The following is a 16211-nucleotide window of genomic DNA, read 5'->3' on the forward strand; positions in this document are numbered from 1 at the left end:
TTTAGTTACCTTTGTTTATTTTTCTTCACCAGATAATCTCCACAAATCAACTACTTACAACTACGTCTTTGAGCAATGTTGGTATGTTACTTCTGCAATCAGAAAAAAAAACCTTAAGGTTTAAATAATGAATCATAACTGTGTCACAGCATTATGTTTATGCTAAGTCGTTGACTGGGAGCTACTTCCTGCTACTAGAAGAAACCAGCACTTTTAAGTCCTTATATGGCTTCTGCTCCCATGGACGAATTGCATGTAAAAAACCTAAATCAAAGTTGGCTAGATGCCCAGCCCAGTGGCTTGTCTTCATTTGCTCAAACTGTCTTGTTGCCCATGACCTGCTGTGCTCTCACCTGAGGCTTCGAGAGCGAGGGCGGGCGTGCGGCGAGCGTCGGCCCCCGTCATCATCCGTGATGCTCTCTGTGCTGCCAAAGTGCTTGGACAGGAAGTGCAACTCATCCATGGTCGGCTGGAAGGGCAGCTGGTGCAGACGCTCCTGGGATGAACTGGATGACTGGAGGGAGACATGAAAAAGAGGTTGTCAATGGTTTAAAAAAAGATATCCAGTGATTGAAAAAAAAACAAATGGCAAGAGCACCTTAATCGATGTGGTGACAAGAAGAGAAGAGAAGAGAAAAGAAGAGAGAAAAAAAAGAAGAGAAGAGAAGAAATTGTGTACTATGATGTGAGTGGGTGGAAAAAACTGAAACAAAGAAGCTACTAACTTAAAAGAACAAGGAAGGCAGAGAGAGAGGTGGAAAAACAAGAAACATATCCAGAAGGAGTTAGTGTAGGAGGGCAAAAGATAATAATTTGGACTAAATACCAGAGCAAAAAGACTGCAGGGAATGACCACCTAAACGTTGACTGCTGCCTTAAGTGTCTGCTGCCTCGGGGGGTTAATGGCATCGCAATTTACTTTTAAACAAAAGATTTTTCTTCAGTTCAGCAGGGAAAAAAACAGCCTGGATCAATGGGAGGCTTAATGAGCACATCTCCCGATGGTACACCATGGTTGGCATTGGCCACACAACGATTTCTGCTATAAAAATCCATTAAAGACTCCATTCAGGTCTTAGCTACTTGAAAGCTGCAGAAAAACACTGAAATGATGATGTTGTGAATGCAGCAGGTCCAGTCAACAGAATCAGAGAGACAAAGAGCTCGGAGACTAAGGAAAATGCCATTGGATATGATGGTTGTCATAAATGAAAAACTCATATCTGCCTCGTTCCTTTGTGCAGTCTCATCTCAATTTTACTTAATCACATCCAGATTTCCTTCACCTGCACTGAAGATGTGACTAGAGATGCAATCTGTAAGGAAATATGCAAGGAAATAGGAATTGCTTTTAGAAAATCATCATCATCATCTTAAGTCAGTTTTCTGATGATGGTTCCACAGCTGGATCACCTGTCAGTCAGCCTCAACAGCTCCTTAGTCTTTTGATACCTTAGAGTTTGTATTTGCACATATGCACTAATAATGCAATAACAAGGGTGTAAAGTTACCATTTCTAGCACTATTACTTTTTTCATATTTCCTCCCACATGGCAAAACCGAATGTGAAATTAGTCCCTGCATTTTTTCCCTTAAAATAAACAGGTCCAACCACAGTTTGTAAATGGACCTCGCTGCCCAGAAACCGAATGCTCATGAGCCGTTTCTACAGCAGCATGTTTTTTTAACAAGCTAATTTAATAATTAATTTGAAATCTGCATTTCTGTTTGTAAATTAATTATTTAATAAAAAAGCTTATGATGAGAGTGTCTTATAATTTGTAGAAATGTTTGGGCCAAAATGTTTTTGGCAAAGTGGAAATAATGTATATATACTGTATACAGGCTATCTTAATATAGCCACCAATGAAAGATGTGTTAATTGTTGAAAAGACGACTCTTTTCTTCTTCCTAACTATAATTAAAGATAAATCTGAACTTGGGAGTGATATGACTGATATTTGTCCTGGTATAAAACTGTGATGTTGTGGCGAAGCAGTCAAGGCAGCCCGATCAGCTGCAGCGTCCAACACCTAACAGATTTCCAACAAAGGGAAATTAAAATTGGGATGTACCTGTAAGGTTTCATCCTTTGTACTTCCTCCACTTTTAACTGTTTACATTTCTGCAGCTTTCCAGCATACATTTGGTTCACATCTACATGTAGGAAACTTCTCCACACACACACACACACACACACATACATGCACACACACACACACACACACACACACACACACACACACACACACACACACACACACACACACACGTTTGTTTCACTATCTTTGTGGGGACCCTTCATTGACATAATGCATTCCCTAGCCCCTTACCCTAACCTTAACCATCACAACTAAATGCCTAACCTTAACCCTTACCCTCACCCTAACCATAACCTAATTCTAACCCTAATCCTAAAACCAAGTCTTAACCCTCAAACAGCCCTTTAACCTTGTGGGGTCCAGCATTTTGGGCCCCACAAGGGGGTGATGGAGGTGGAGAGGAGTATATGGAGAGACTGAGAAGAAACCATCTTCAAAAAAGACATCAATAAGTCGCCTGCAGCATACTGTATGTCTCTCTATACTGTATGTGCTGCTGTGAGGATGTGCATGAGAGGAAGTGTACAGGGGGGTGGATTATGACTCAACACCTTGTCTCCACCTGAGCATCATACACATTAAGGTCCATTTCTCAAATGGACTATTTACCAAATGGGCCTTGGCAGGGTTCATTTCTCTGAGTAGTCTCTTATGCTTCACTCAGACAAAAGTCAACATTGTTGTTGTCCCTCTGTTTGCTTCAAAACAGGTTTCCACCTACACTCTCTTATTTGTCTCTGTTACCACTCTTAACCATTCATCTCCGCTTCTCTGGCGATAAAGGGATGGATAGAGAAATAGTAACTGGAACAGGGAATTAATACAGTTTGGTTATATTTGCCTGCTCCACTTTTTTTCAGAAAGGCCAAGTCATCATCATCATCATGATGAATTATTTTTGGTCCTGGTTTACATGTGATGCATGTTCCTTAGCGCTTACATGCTTTTAAACAATCAGCTGAGACTCGCAGCAGCGAGTACAAAGTCAAAGAACACAGGGGTGTGTGTGTGTTTGTGTATGCATGGGATTTAGCTGCAAGAGTGGCATGTAACATTTCGCATGTTGTTGCGTGTCATTGGGCATTTTTAAGTGGGTATGTGGAAATCCTGGAGCTTTCTTAGTGGGTATACTGCGTATACCTGCATATCACGTAGACTACACCACTGATTAGCACCCACTGATTTTACGCATGAAAACATATGCAAATGAATTCTGTGAGTGAAATACATATTCATGCAAAGGATACAAAAGCCCACCTCATCAATTTAGCAATGGATGAAAAATCTAACATACAGTTTTTTGTGTTGATTTCATGAGCTAAATTAGAAAGAGAAGAAAAAGCAGACCTCTACACTTTGTTACTTTTCTCATGTTTCTCCGGTAAAAATGGAAATGAAAGAAAGTACAGTGTTTGCTTGCCATGCTGTAAAGAGGGGAAACATGAAGGCATCTCTCAGTGAAAACAGCATAACAGTCACAAGAGGCCTCACATTTTACTTCAGGGGACTTTTTAGAAGATTGCTGGTGTCCTGTTTGATAGCCTCAAGTTTCAGCTCAGTCAGCTCTATGCTACATTTGAGAAAGCATAAGGTGCAGTGGCACACGACAGATGACTTGACCGTACCACATTCATTACAGTAAAATTTAGTTTAATTTAGTCAGAGTGGGTCACCAACTACATTTTTAGTGCCACAGCATTCACTGGCCTTAGGTTACCTCATATAAAAATGGAATTCAACACAGTGAGGAACACAGATTTTAAATTTGGTAAAACAAAACAATGGTATTGGATTGGTTGAGGAAATCAGAGTAGGAGAGGAAAAGTTGGATCGCTCATCCCAAATGATTGCAAATGTCTTTTATCCTCAAAAAGACGAGATGTGCCAAAATGCTGATGAATAAATAAAAAATTAAACGACTGCATAAGAGCTAAGAGTGTGGCGTTTTTCTTTCTCTTACTGTTGAACTGGGTGTATTGGTGCCATATCCTGAGGAAGGCAGAGAAGCCAAGGACCATCTACGACCATCAGCCCTGAGGAAAGATAAATAAAAGTGAAAAGGGAGAACATATGTTAGAATCAAATACTGTATTCTCTATCATTTTCAACTCCAATATTGGTTTCTGTTTTAGTCCCTCCAAACAACACAGTTATACTAAAGCAATCCCACCACCTTCCCTTCCTTTCTATCCAATTACACTTTTGTTCCTTTTATTCCTCTCTCCCCTCAGGCCTTCTCCAGCCATGTCTGACACTTACTTTGAGTGAGTGACGAGGGACACATGTTTGGGCTGAATCCTGGCACCATGCCCCACGATTTAGTCACACAGACTTTTGGTGTGAGTAGCGTAGGTCTAAGACAGGGCCGTGACGTGCAGTTTCATTTTTGTGTGTGTGTGTCACTGTGTGTGTTCCCTAGAGAGTTCACTGTGTGTGTGTGTGTGTGTGTGTGTGTGTGTGTGTGTGTGTGTGTGTGTGTGTGTGCGTGTGCATGCGTGTGTGCGTGCGTGTGGGTGTGACAAATAAAAACAACAATTTCACTCGACTACTTTGCACTGCCTTTGTAGGTTGCATGTGTGACTTATTGGGTGAATGAAGGAGGGATGCCAACCTGCGAGAGGAGGCAAAGGAAAAGTGAGCAGGTCCACTTGGTGAGAAGTTTCGCGGGCTGTCCAACGGACTGCTTCCTGTTAAAATACATATGGACAGAACAGAGCAGAAAACATACAGTACACTGTAGGTTATTGGCCAGGATAATTTACCAAAAGTAATTTCCATTTCATTTAGTCAACCTCATTTTTAAAGAAACATTGAATTCTTATCAGTTGACGTAGAAAATATCAAATTTTGATTCATTCTGAGTCATTATCCAAGAAACTGAAAACACTGGAGTTATAAAAATGACAACTGTGTGTATTCACTGTGACAGCTACTTCCAAGACACCTACCGTAATGTTGTATCTTATCCTTGATCCTGTCCTACACTATTAGTAAATAATTAAACATTAAAGTACAATTCCGGAGCAAAACGAACCTATGGGTTATTAACAGATGTGTACCCACTGGATCGCTCACTGGGACATGTTTTCATGCTAATCGAATGTGTTTGTAGCTTGAAAGAAGCTAGCGCGGACCGCTGATTAGCTTACATCGCTAGTATTCAGTGCACAGGGAAAGTAAAAACAAATCGCTATTTATACCACTAAAAAGGCTCAAAATATCACCAAACTTCAACGGTAGCATAATGAGGGTCCCTAAATGTTAACCGAAGCATTGAGAACATTCTAAGTGTACAGACAGTTTATTGAACGAAGAGCTGCGGGAGCTCCGTGAAAGGGCTACAAGAGAGAGAGAGCTACCTGCGGACATTATGAAGCTATGGCCACCGAACAGGAGTGTCTGTGTTGCACGGAGTGGGACCTGTTGCGTCGCAACACCCAAGAGGCGCAGTGTTTTGTACAGTCTGAAGATTTCCCCTCTCTGATAAACAGGGCTGTACTTGAAACTTTTTTCCATGTCCCGAAAATAAATTGGAGACAGCGACCCAGACCGGAGGGACCAGATGGACAGTTATCCACTGAATAAGTACACTAGACAAGTTATGTTTTACATTGGTGCAATTATTTCAGATATATTGAGCAAATTGCTTTTGATTTAAGTTTGCATCGCCAGCTGTAAGTCATGACTGGTTTTCAAGATGGCGGCCGCATGTAAACATGAACGCGAGTGTCTTTATAATGTATCTTTTCAATAAACTGTCTGTACACTTACAAAGTTCTCAATGCTTCAGTTAACATTTAGGGACCCTCATTATGCTAATCAGCGGTCTGCACTAGCGTCTTTCAAGCTACAAACACATTCGATTAGCATAAAAACATAGAGAACGATCGAGTGGGTACACATCCGTTATTAACCCCTAGGTTCATTTTGCTCCAAAATTGTCCTTTAAGTTAAAGAGCAACTTAACACCAGCTGAAAATCTTGTTCTTGCTGACCTCTAGTGCAGTGGTGCCAGAACATACCACGGCATCTCTCCTTTTTTTTCTCATGGCACCCAGGTTCAGTTGTGTCAGACTGTGCTGGGGGCTGAGATGAATCAGCATTTGTCAGATCTCTGTTTACAACGAGAAACCTTTCCATTGCTTGCTATGATTGTCAGTATTTGTCATTGCTGTGCACTTTGAAAACTCACAAGCCAAAAATAGCTTAATGCTTTACTATGACAACTGGCAACTGTGAGCTGGACGGACGCAATTGAATAGACCTACGACCAATCAGAGCAACGAAACAACGTAGCTCTGAGCGACACATGCAAGTTGGGGGCGGAGCTTGGTCTGATTTGAAGCAGGAAAGAAATTAAACTTTCTCAAATTAAAGAAAGTTACAACAGTACACTAAAATGTGTTTCTGAAAACATTTTAAGTGAGTAGCATGCAATACAGTAACAGAATATTGATACATTTTTGATTAGCACTGCCTAGTTTGACAGTTTAATCTAAGTTTCGTGAGCCTGGTGCGTTGCGCTGGATAAAGAATGCCAATTACTACGGGCGGGGGAAAAAAATTAAAATTATTAGACGTATGATTTTTTTGGTGACGATTTTTAAAATTATTTTATTTTATTTATTTTCTTCTACATCACTGCAGCAAGTTGAGAATTTAAATAATTTAAGGAGATTTTCAGTTGTCCTTTAAGGCTAATCGTTTTCTTTCCTTTTTTTCAACAAGATTTTATGTAAAGAAGATCCAGTGTAACTTACATTCACCCGGTTTTTACATCACTATGCACCCAAAAGCTGTTGTATTTCCTGCTGCAAGAATTCAGTGACCACTGCAATTTATAGTTAACTCTGTACTCTTCAGACAAGCAAAACTCTGAAACTTGAAAATCCAGCAATAGAAAGTGAAACAAAAACAAGTGTTGTAATCAGAGCTATACTTATTACAGCCGGTAGCACAGGACTTTTCAAGTTCGCTTTCTGTATAATTTCAATGTATGTCGTTTGTACTTATTTCATATCAATACTTTTTTTTATGTAACGTCAATTAATAGGTAAATAAAAAAAACTAAATACAATGGTTCCAATATACTGTTTAATCCTGCACTGTATTATGTCTATAACTTTTACTGACCTATGTGTCCAGGCAGTGGAGAGTGCGGCCGTGGCAGAGTGGGCGACGTACTGGTCAGGATGAGGCTTTTCCGGTTACTGGTTCTGCAACTAGAACATACACGAGAACAAAGAGCACGTCAATATTTGTCTTCATTATATTCTCCATCGATACCAGACAGATGATAGCTGACACACACACACACACACACACACACACACACACACACACACACACACACCACTGAGTGACCCCCAAGTTAATTAATACACTGTTTCTGTGTTTGGCTTTGAGTCTGTGTGCTTACTTGTCACCCTGAGTAAATGTATATCCTACAGTACAGTATGTGTGGGTGTAAGTGTGTAGGCTTTTTTTGTATTTATAGGCAGGCCATAATACAAGACTTTATTGACGTATTACCCCACCCATAGGGTAAAGCGACCAAGCAACAAAGACTTTTCATTTCCTCTAGGTGCAGCCCCACAACGGCTGCTGCCATGAAATATAATGGCAGGACTGATGAGGTGATGGAGGGATGGTGAGACAGATGGAGAGGAAGAAAAAGACCAGGGAGGGCAGGTATAGACCATAATGAAGAACTGAAATGATTGTACTATTAGGCATCCTTTGCTGCTCTTGCTGCCACCACTGGATGTGTATTTGAACAATTTTACAAAGGAGCACACACAGAGATGCACAAGCTTACACAACAGTTCATAAAGTGAGAAGTGAATTTTTTATTTTTTATTTTCATGTGTGGTTTGGGTTTTGCTCATAGGCCTTTCTTGCTTGTCTGTGTGCTTCACTGGAGTCCCTGTCAGTTCAGATTTTGCAGAGCAGAACCACATCTGATGAACAATACAAGTTTGCTCCATGTTGCATCAGCCAGCATACTGCTCGACATCTGTGCTGTAAATCACAGACGCACACAAAAAAAAACGCAGAACAACACACATCGGTCATTTGATGTTTCTCCCTTGATCAATAATCTATATCCTCCCACATCCTCCCTTATCTCTCCCTCTTTGTGATGTGAGTCTTCAGCAGTTGTTTCTAGCACTCTGAGACATCAAACCGCTGGCAGGATTTTAACAGTGGCAGTGCGACTCTGTGGGCACCAGCTGAGAGAGAGCTTGTACTCAACCTTGCAGAACAGAGGAGGAGCATATTGAAATATTTAAGGGAAATGCATTAGCTTAGGAGGAGGGCTAGAAGTGGATTAACACCATCCTTCCAGCACTCAGAAGAAGAAAAGGGTGAGGGAGAAGAGAGGAATAAAAGAACAAGACTGGAGGTGCATACAGTATATTCGTCTAATTTCTTTTCTGTGTCATACCCACACTTCTCTTTTTCTTCTTTTCTTCGTGCCTGCAATCGTCTTTCATTTCACTTGCTTCTTAACTTGTAGTCTCTCAAATACACATTTTCATTGCTGCTCTTCCTCAATCAAAAGCTGAATCACTTGAGTATATGCAAGTCAAGATTCACTCCAGAACATATTCTTAGTTTTTGATTCATGATTCATCACATCTACAGCAGCTCGACTCTACCAGTGAATCACCAAACCACATACTACAGGGAAAGAGATTTAATCCTACCTGCCACGTTTCTCTGACTTATTATTTTCAGTCTCAATAAATCTCTTCACCATCTTTTGATAACTCCTCACTCATCTGTTTCTCCTTCATTTCTGCAATTTCTCCGGCTTTCTTCTCATTCTGCTTTCTTCTTCTTTGCAATTAACTCTCTGAATGATGAATAATTGAAATGTGGGAAGTTCAGAACTCCCCTTTTCAGGGTTATAGAGTTGACTAAACTAATAAAGACAGTAACAGAATGAAAACCCACAAGGGCAAAGCAATCTAATCTTCCCATGAAACCAGAAGTCTCTTGCAGTCACTATGGTTTATAACATTATCTTAAATGAATGCTGTAAAAGGGCATCTTACCCAAAGCATTTGTACTGTAAAAAAAAAGGTTAAATAGGAATGCTCTTTACGTTATACTCCAGCAGCTAGCCACATATTTATCACCAGTAAAGGTCACATTAGAGTTCTGCTACTTGTATCCCTGCAACAGCGAGGAGGAGAAGAGACAGAAGCAGCATGGGGGGGGGGGGGTAAAAACCATCCATCTGTGGATGCTCTAACTGTTATGTATCTGATGTATTCCAGTGTATGCTGTTATTTTTTGGATTTTTGGATTATTTTTGTTTTGTTTTTCGGCCACTTGGGCGAAGCGCAACAAGCTGTAAACAAGTCATTGACATATCATCATCTAATAAAGTTCTCATATGGTGAACATGTTAGTTACAGTTTAGCCTAATTACACATCCTGCAATATTAGACTTTCTCGGAGACATGTTTGTGTCCCCCTGACAAATGTAAGTCTAATATTCACTCTCCTCTGAGCTCTATTTTGGTCTCCAACAGCTCCAGAGGGAAATACCTGTCCCTTTAGCTGCTAAATGCTCCACTACGTTCACTAGCTATAGCTGCTAACTGTGTCAGTGAGCAAGTAGTATTCAGTGGGCAAAAAAAAACCAACAATGAACTGAAAGACATTAAATGACTCTTGAGAGAGCTGAGGTCAATCACAGTGTTTGGTGATATTTTACTATGAGTGATATCTCTCATCATTGATTAGCTTAAAAGGTGCTGAACCAACATCAGCCTCCAGCACAGGTTCAAGGCTTCTTGACATAAACTTTTTAACAGTTGCTCAGCTCTACTGGGGGGATGAACACCATTACCTCAAAAGATGTTCCCTCATTTGACATCTTGATGATGGTAGTGGAGAGTGCTGTCTACCATGCTGTGGGCATGCTCAGCATTTCTATACATGTCACTGAGCAAAATAGTATATTGCTCAATTGTATTATCACAATACAAGTAGTATCATGCGGCACATCTGCATTTGTTTATCGCTTAAATCTTTAACCCAAGTTTGTCTTTGAATTGGTAAATGTAACAACATTATATAAAAAAAAACTATTATTCTAGTAACTGGCAATACTTTGTATAATTTGTCCATATTACTCTTAGACTAAACAGCAAAATCATCAGAAAGGCAATACAACATATATTAATCCTGCCTTGCCCTCAAATCTCGGCCACATAATTAGCCGTCAAAGTGGTGGCAGTCAGTGAAGGTTACAGGACAGGAGCTATAGGTGGCTGTAAGGGCTTATAACTAACATGCTGTAGATTCACTTGACTGGAAAAGCAAAGAAGATAAGAGAGGTGGGAATGTGTTAGAAAAATGTGTGTGTCTTTGTGTAAAAATGGGACTTTAAATCACTCTGTCACGGTTATGGTCATGCAGTCTGGGCTCACCTCAATTTGGTTTAAAAGGTGCCTGCATGCGTGTGTGCGTGCGTGCCTTAGGATGTTTTGTACGTAAAAGACAGATAGAGACAGTTAGTATGCTGCACATCGCCGTCCTTGAATCATAAATCTAAAACTGTCTCTAGTTTTGTGGTCAAACGCAAACACATTGTCAGTTTACAGCCAAACCCTGCACTTTATCATCCACCACCCTCTTCTACTTTCAGGTAGATGGTAATGTTTGTTGTCATCCACTTATGCATAAATACATTTTAAACAGAAAAGTGAAGCTTTGCTGAAAATGAGACAATTTCCTTTTAAATATCAAAATCCATTTGGATCCAATTATAAACAAATGATTGTCTATCCATAATGAATTGACCAAGAGGTAGAAGAGAGATGAAGAGGGAGAGGGAAGAGGATATTAAGCAGAATGTACAACGTTACCATAGCAACACGTTTAGAGTCACACTGAAATGAAGCAAACAGTAACATCTACAACTGATTCCTTTTTTTCTACCTTCACCAGAGCTCACAGTGAGAAAAAGACAACTCTTGTTAAACAAATGAAATAATGAAGGCGAGCATCAGACTGAATCAGCTCTGAATATATTTCACCCTGTACTCAACCACAAAACTGTGAGTAAGTGTTTGTTGATATGGCTGGAAGCCAAAGGATGTTTGTGTGTCTGTATGTGAATGCCTGTTGTATAATCCATCATAATCCATTGTGTAATCCATCATGCAGGCTCAATCTGTGTGTGTAACAGAGGAGTACAGTGGTGAGGTGCGTGGTGCTGTCAGTCAGACAGAGTATGATTCATCGGGGTCAATGGTGCATGCTGCTATTGTGTGGGACTCTGTTGATGGACACCAGAGCAGATGAGAAAGCCACAAGTGAGAAATAACTTTTAATATGTGATAGAGAAACAAAGTATGATAGTATCAGGCTGATGTGTCTGTCTAAATCTATCAAAAGGTGCAAAGCAAATCAATGTTTTTTTCTGTTTATGCAGGATGCAGGCGGTTTGTGTATCCAGGTGGTCTTAAGAAACACTTCCAGAATGATGAATGACAAACAGTAACAGCAGGAACAAGAGGAAGAAAGAAAGAAACAATTTTGTCTGATTTCTGTTTGTTAGCATCTTAATGACAAACGTTCATTTTATATTCACATTCACATTTGTTCACTGCTGACATGAAATGTTCCTAATGAATGTATATTTAAAATGCTCAGTGTCAACATGTTTCATCCTATGTCTATGGAGATTCCTTTATGCATCCAGGTAATTGTATTTTCAACAAAGCTTTAATTTTAAAAACACTGGATTAAAAAATATAAAATACAAGACGTTTCAGTGTTCATCCAAACCTCTCATTCGTCTTGTATTTAATATTTTTGAATCCAGTGTTATTAAAATTAAAGCTTTGTTGAAATATTTCATCCTACAAAATCTGCTCCTGGGAACTATGGCATGATTTACCTTTCTATGGTTATGTTTTGGCATTTGAACAAGTCTATGTTGACTTTACGTTTTTATGCTTCTTTTTAATATTTTTCGACCAAAACCACAATCTTTACCAATCCTTAAAGCTGCACTGATCAGTATTTTCATCTAACTATAAATCAAGGAACCTCTGTGTGTATGTGTGTCGGTCTTTCAAATGTCCCGCATGCGCCAAATACATCACACGCAGCACGCTGTTGTACGAGCCTCTGTTCGGCCCGTTCCGGACAGGCCCTGCACTAATATTAACAATGGATCAAATGAGATGATAATTATCACCAACTCCGCAGTTCTCCTCAGCTTTACGCAGCATTTTAGCATCTTTCATCTCATTGTTGGTTTTATTACTGTTCATCAACTCTGATAAACCCTGTGTACACTACCTGTTCAGCACCATACAGCAGACAGACACAGTTAGTGAGTAGCTGGTGAATATAGTGGAGCATTTAGCAGCTAAAGAGACAGATATTTCCCTCAAGAGTTGGTGGAGAGCAAAAACAGAGCTAAAAGAGAGTGAATATTGGACTAACTTTCATCAGGTTGCCATAAACATGACTCTACTTTAAATCTATGCATCTGATGGATGTGTAAATAAGTGAATGTTTGCTAACACGTTAGCAATGACGACTAAATAATAAATAATAAAACCTTGTTATATAATACGTCAATGTTGTGTTTACAGTCTGCTCTACTGTCCGAAGTAGCCAAAAAAGTCAACTCGTACTGCTTTAACCAAATGTTTAGTTGCCCAAACTTAACAACACATGGAAAGCAGGACATAAACCCAAGTCTCCTTCTTACTATTATCCCAGCAGTAATTATGATTCCTCCAAAACTTATTTGCCAAAGCAACAGGGGTATTTTGTAGGTGAAAGAGTTGCATGGTGACACATAATGTTAAAAGGAACATAACTGTGTCAAAGATAACCAACAGAGAAACAGAAAGAGCTAAAACCCCAAACAGAGACACAGAGATGTGACAGCCTCCCTGCTCCAAATAATAAAACCCGGGGCTGCCATTGGCTACAACGCCCCGGTCAGTCTGCTGTGGGGAGGTCAGAGGTTAAATCTGTGGTAATGACTTGTGCAGAGGCTTTGACGAGCAATTATCCCCCTGCAGGCCCTCGGCTGGCATTGGGTATTAGTCTCTTACACACACACACACACATGTCCATGAATGTGCAAACACGTGGATGGAAAAAACAAACACAGAGTTTTGGTCCCATAACACCACAAAACTGTCCCAGACTGTCTACACTCATTACAGCAATATAACTAATGCAAACAGTAACACTTGAATACAGGTCATTAAAACACATTTCATGCTTGCCTGATTCTGATATGTCTGAGTTATGAGTTAGGATGGAACAAGTGCATAAAGTACCTTTAATCAGTTTACAAACTAGGGTGGTTAATTACAATGCAGGTCTTTTGTTACGACAGCACTGTACTTATGAGGTAATTGCTGGGTACTGAACACAACAATATTGCTAAAATAAAGATCAGACGATCAGATTATCTAAACCAGGGATAAAACTGAAAGACAGCACATCTGAAACATTGGTATATATGCACTCTACTACAGTAAGTATGTTAGGTCAAAGTTGAAGTAAGAAGTCAGTCTGTACGCTGTGATGGAGTCCCTGTCTGACATCTTTTGAGCAATGTCACCATGTACCAAGATCTCTGCAATAAACTTTCTCTAAAATGTGTCAGCTGCTGTTCACAGGTGGCCAGAAGACCTTCTTCACCAACAGGAAGTGAAGCAAAAGTGCAAAATGCATAATAGGATGACATGTTAGCTGCTCTGTGATGCTGTACTCAGGCACAGCTGTTATTTTTAGCTAAATGCTAACATCAGCATGCTAACAATGCGCACAATGACAATGCTAACACGCTGCTGTTTAGGCTGGTATAAAGTTTACAATGTTCACCATTATACTTTGTCATTTAGTAGTATTTTGCATACTTGTTCACACATGACAACTCGACCTGCGGACGCTGCACGTAAAAAAGAAACACTGCATTCTGTTCTTTGACCAGTAATAAAAACACTGAATAAGAAGAAAGGGAGCCTAAAAAAAGACTTGCAATTCAAAAATGGCATTTATACTAAAATCTATTTATATTTTGTATTTTTCAGTTGTTTTTGGAAATTAATTAATTAATAATTAATAAATGATAATCTGTCAAACATCATCCTCAGTAAAAACAAAAAAACTGTTTACTTGTTCTACATTATACTGTTTTTACATCATCCTTTCTCATGATTTTCTTCCAACCATTATCTTTATTGTCATTTATAAATAACAGTATTTAATTTCAGTATGCTTCTTTGTCACTCTCTAATTACTTCCTAAATTACTTCTCCATGAGGGAGGTCTCCTCTGCGCTGCTCTCCTCCTGTGAAGCTCCATCCACAAACAAAAAGGCCTCAGACGGCTGTATATTAAAGCTGAGCACATTAATTACAACGGATGGTCACTGATGAGAACTCAGCAGCCATCTAAACAAAACAGTTTCATATTGTGCAAAATTGATTAAAGGAATGAGCCGATTCAGAATGAAGCGCAGACACTGACGGCCTGATAATACATCATGAGAGCACATTTAAATGTCTGGTGTAGGATGTTATGGACACAGGCAACAACATGTGTGTTCTTCTGTATGTGTGTATGTTTTGTGTTATGTTATGTTATATATATATGTATATATATATATATATATATATATATATATATAAAATGGCCCATTCTCACTGTGAGAAGAGACAGAATAGCCTAATAGAGATTTCTTTCTAATGATGTATTAGATGGTGTGTGTGTGTGTGTGTGTGTGCGTGCGTGCGTGCGTGCGTGCGTGCGTGCGTGTGTGTGTGCGTGCATTGTTGGACCATTACTGATTCATTCTGATCCATTTGCATGCACATGAGAGCCTGTGACAGGTGTGAGCGAGCACTTGCATGCACGTGTTCTGTCAGTCAGTCAGTAGTGTCATTTTCTGCTCTAAGTGCTGACTCACAGGGCACAGAGGACACCAGACGCTTCGGATGGTTACACCATCGATCTGTCCAGGCTCACATCCTGTCAGGTGATCTCTCTCTCTCTCTCTCTCTCTCGACATCTTAAAGGTGAGTGCATGTTTACAACTGGGAGAAATGGACGAGATAAAATGCTACCCCTTTAAAAAAGTTTCCCTGTAGTGCATCCTATTATGTAACATCCACTGTTACATACATCAGGATCTAGATGGATTCCAAACTTGGGAAAGTGGCCAAATCAAGATACATGGGCAGATTTAAGAGGCATTGAGTGATTGAGTGAAGCTGACATGCAGCAGATGAAAGCAAACAGGTGATGAAGAAAAAGAAGATGAAAAAGAAAAGATGATGGGACGACGGGATGAAACTAGAAGGAAAACATACAACAGGACCCTCTTGGTGTTAGGGGTTGCTGCAGGGGTTAGTCACATGGCTTGGCACATAGACATGGCATGCTATGCAATGTAGCACAGAGAGACATACATAGAGGCTTTTGCTGTTATTCCCCATGAAAGAGAGGATAAACAACAAAGTAACAACCATAGCTTCACACAGTTGTACAAGAGAGAAAGAATGTAGTTAAAGAATGAAAATGAAAAAAGAAAGGAGGTCACAAAAAAACTACTGAGTCACCCAGTTATTTCAGCAAATCACAATAATTTTGGCAATTCATGCTGTGACTAAGGGGCAAATCCCAGTTTAAGGAGTTGGTGCTAGTTCAATAAATATAAAAAGTTAGTGTGTTCTGATGTGATTCCTAAGTACAATGACTGATTATGTAATGAGCTGGTAAGTAAGCTTGCTGTGTGATTTATTAAAAACTTGGCTGGCAGACAAAGTAGCTGACTGCCTAAATTACCGACCAATTGGGGGGATAATAAACATGCTGAACGACAGTCAGACTGTATTCTGGCTGAACTAGTGTCTAACTAGCTGATTTTATAGTGGACTGAGTAAGTGGCTGATAAATAATAAAGTTGTCACTGAGGTCTGTCAGGGCCTGAAGCTGTTATCTAAATCAAATCAAAAACACCCCAACAAGTCATCTCACATCTGGGGCCTGGTTCAGCATAACAACTATAAGCAGGTGCAAACAGCTAGGCGGCTCTGTTTAAAGTTTAAA

The 16211-nt window shown here is 39.8% G+C and overlaps 1 protein-coding gene across 3 annotated transcripts in view; it reads right to left on the reverse strand.

Moving 5' to 3' along the window:
* mast1a (microtubule associated serine/threonine kinase 1a) overlaps window positions 1–16211 on the reverse strand; it is a 71371-nt gene that overhangs the window by 29665 nt on the left and 25495 nt on the right. For all 3 annotated transcript variants that reach the window (XM_078281319.1, XM_078281318.1, XM_078281320.1), the window contains 4 exons: window positions 7236–7324; window positions 4714–4789; window positions 4063–4135; window positions 354–514 (listed from right to left, as the gene is read on the reverse strand). In XM_078281319.1, coding sequence (XP_078137445.1) covers window positions 354–514; window positions 4063–4135; window positions 4714–4789; window positions 7236–7324 — 399 coding nt within the window. The remainder of the gene's footprint in view (window positions 1–353; window positions 515–4062; window positions 4136–4713; window positions 4790–7235; window positions 7325–16211) is intronic.

Source organism: Sander vitreus, chromosome 2 (genome assembly GCF_031162955.1).
Source record: "Sander vitreus isolate 19-12246 chromosome 2, sanVit1, whole genome shotgun sequence".
NCBI lineage: Eukaryota > Metazoa > Chordata > Actinopteri > Perciformes > Percidae > Sander > Sander vitreus.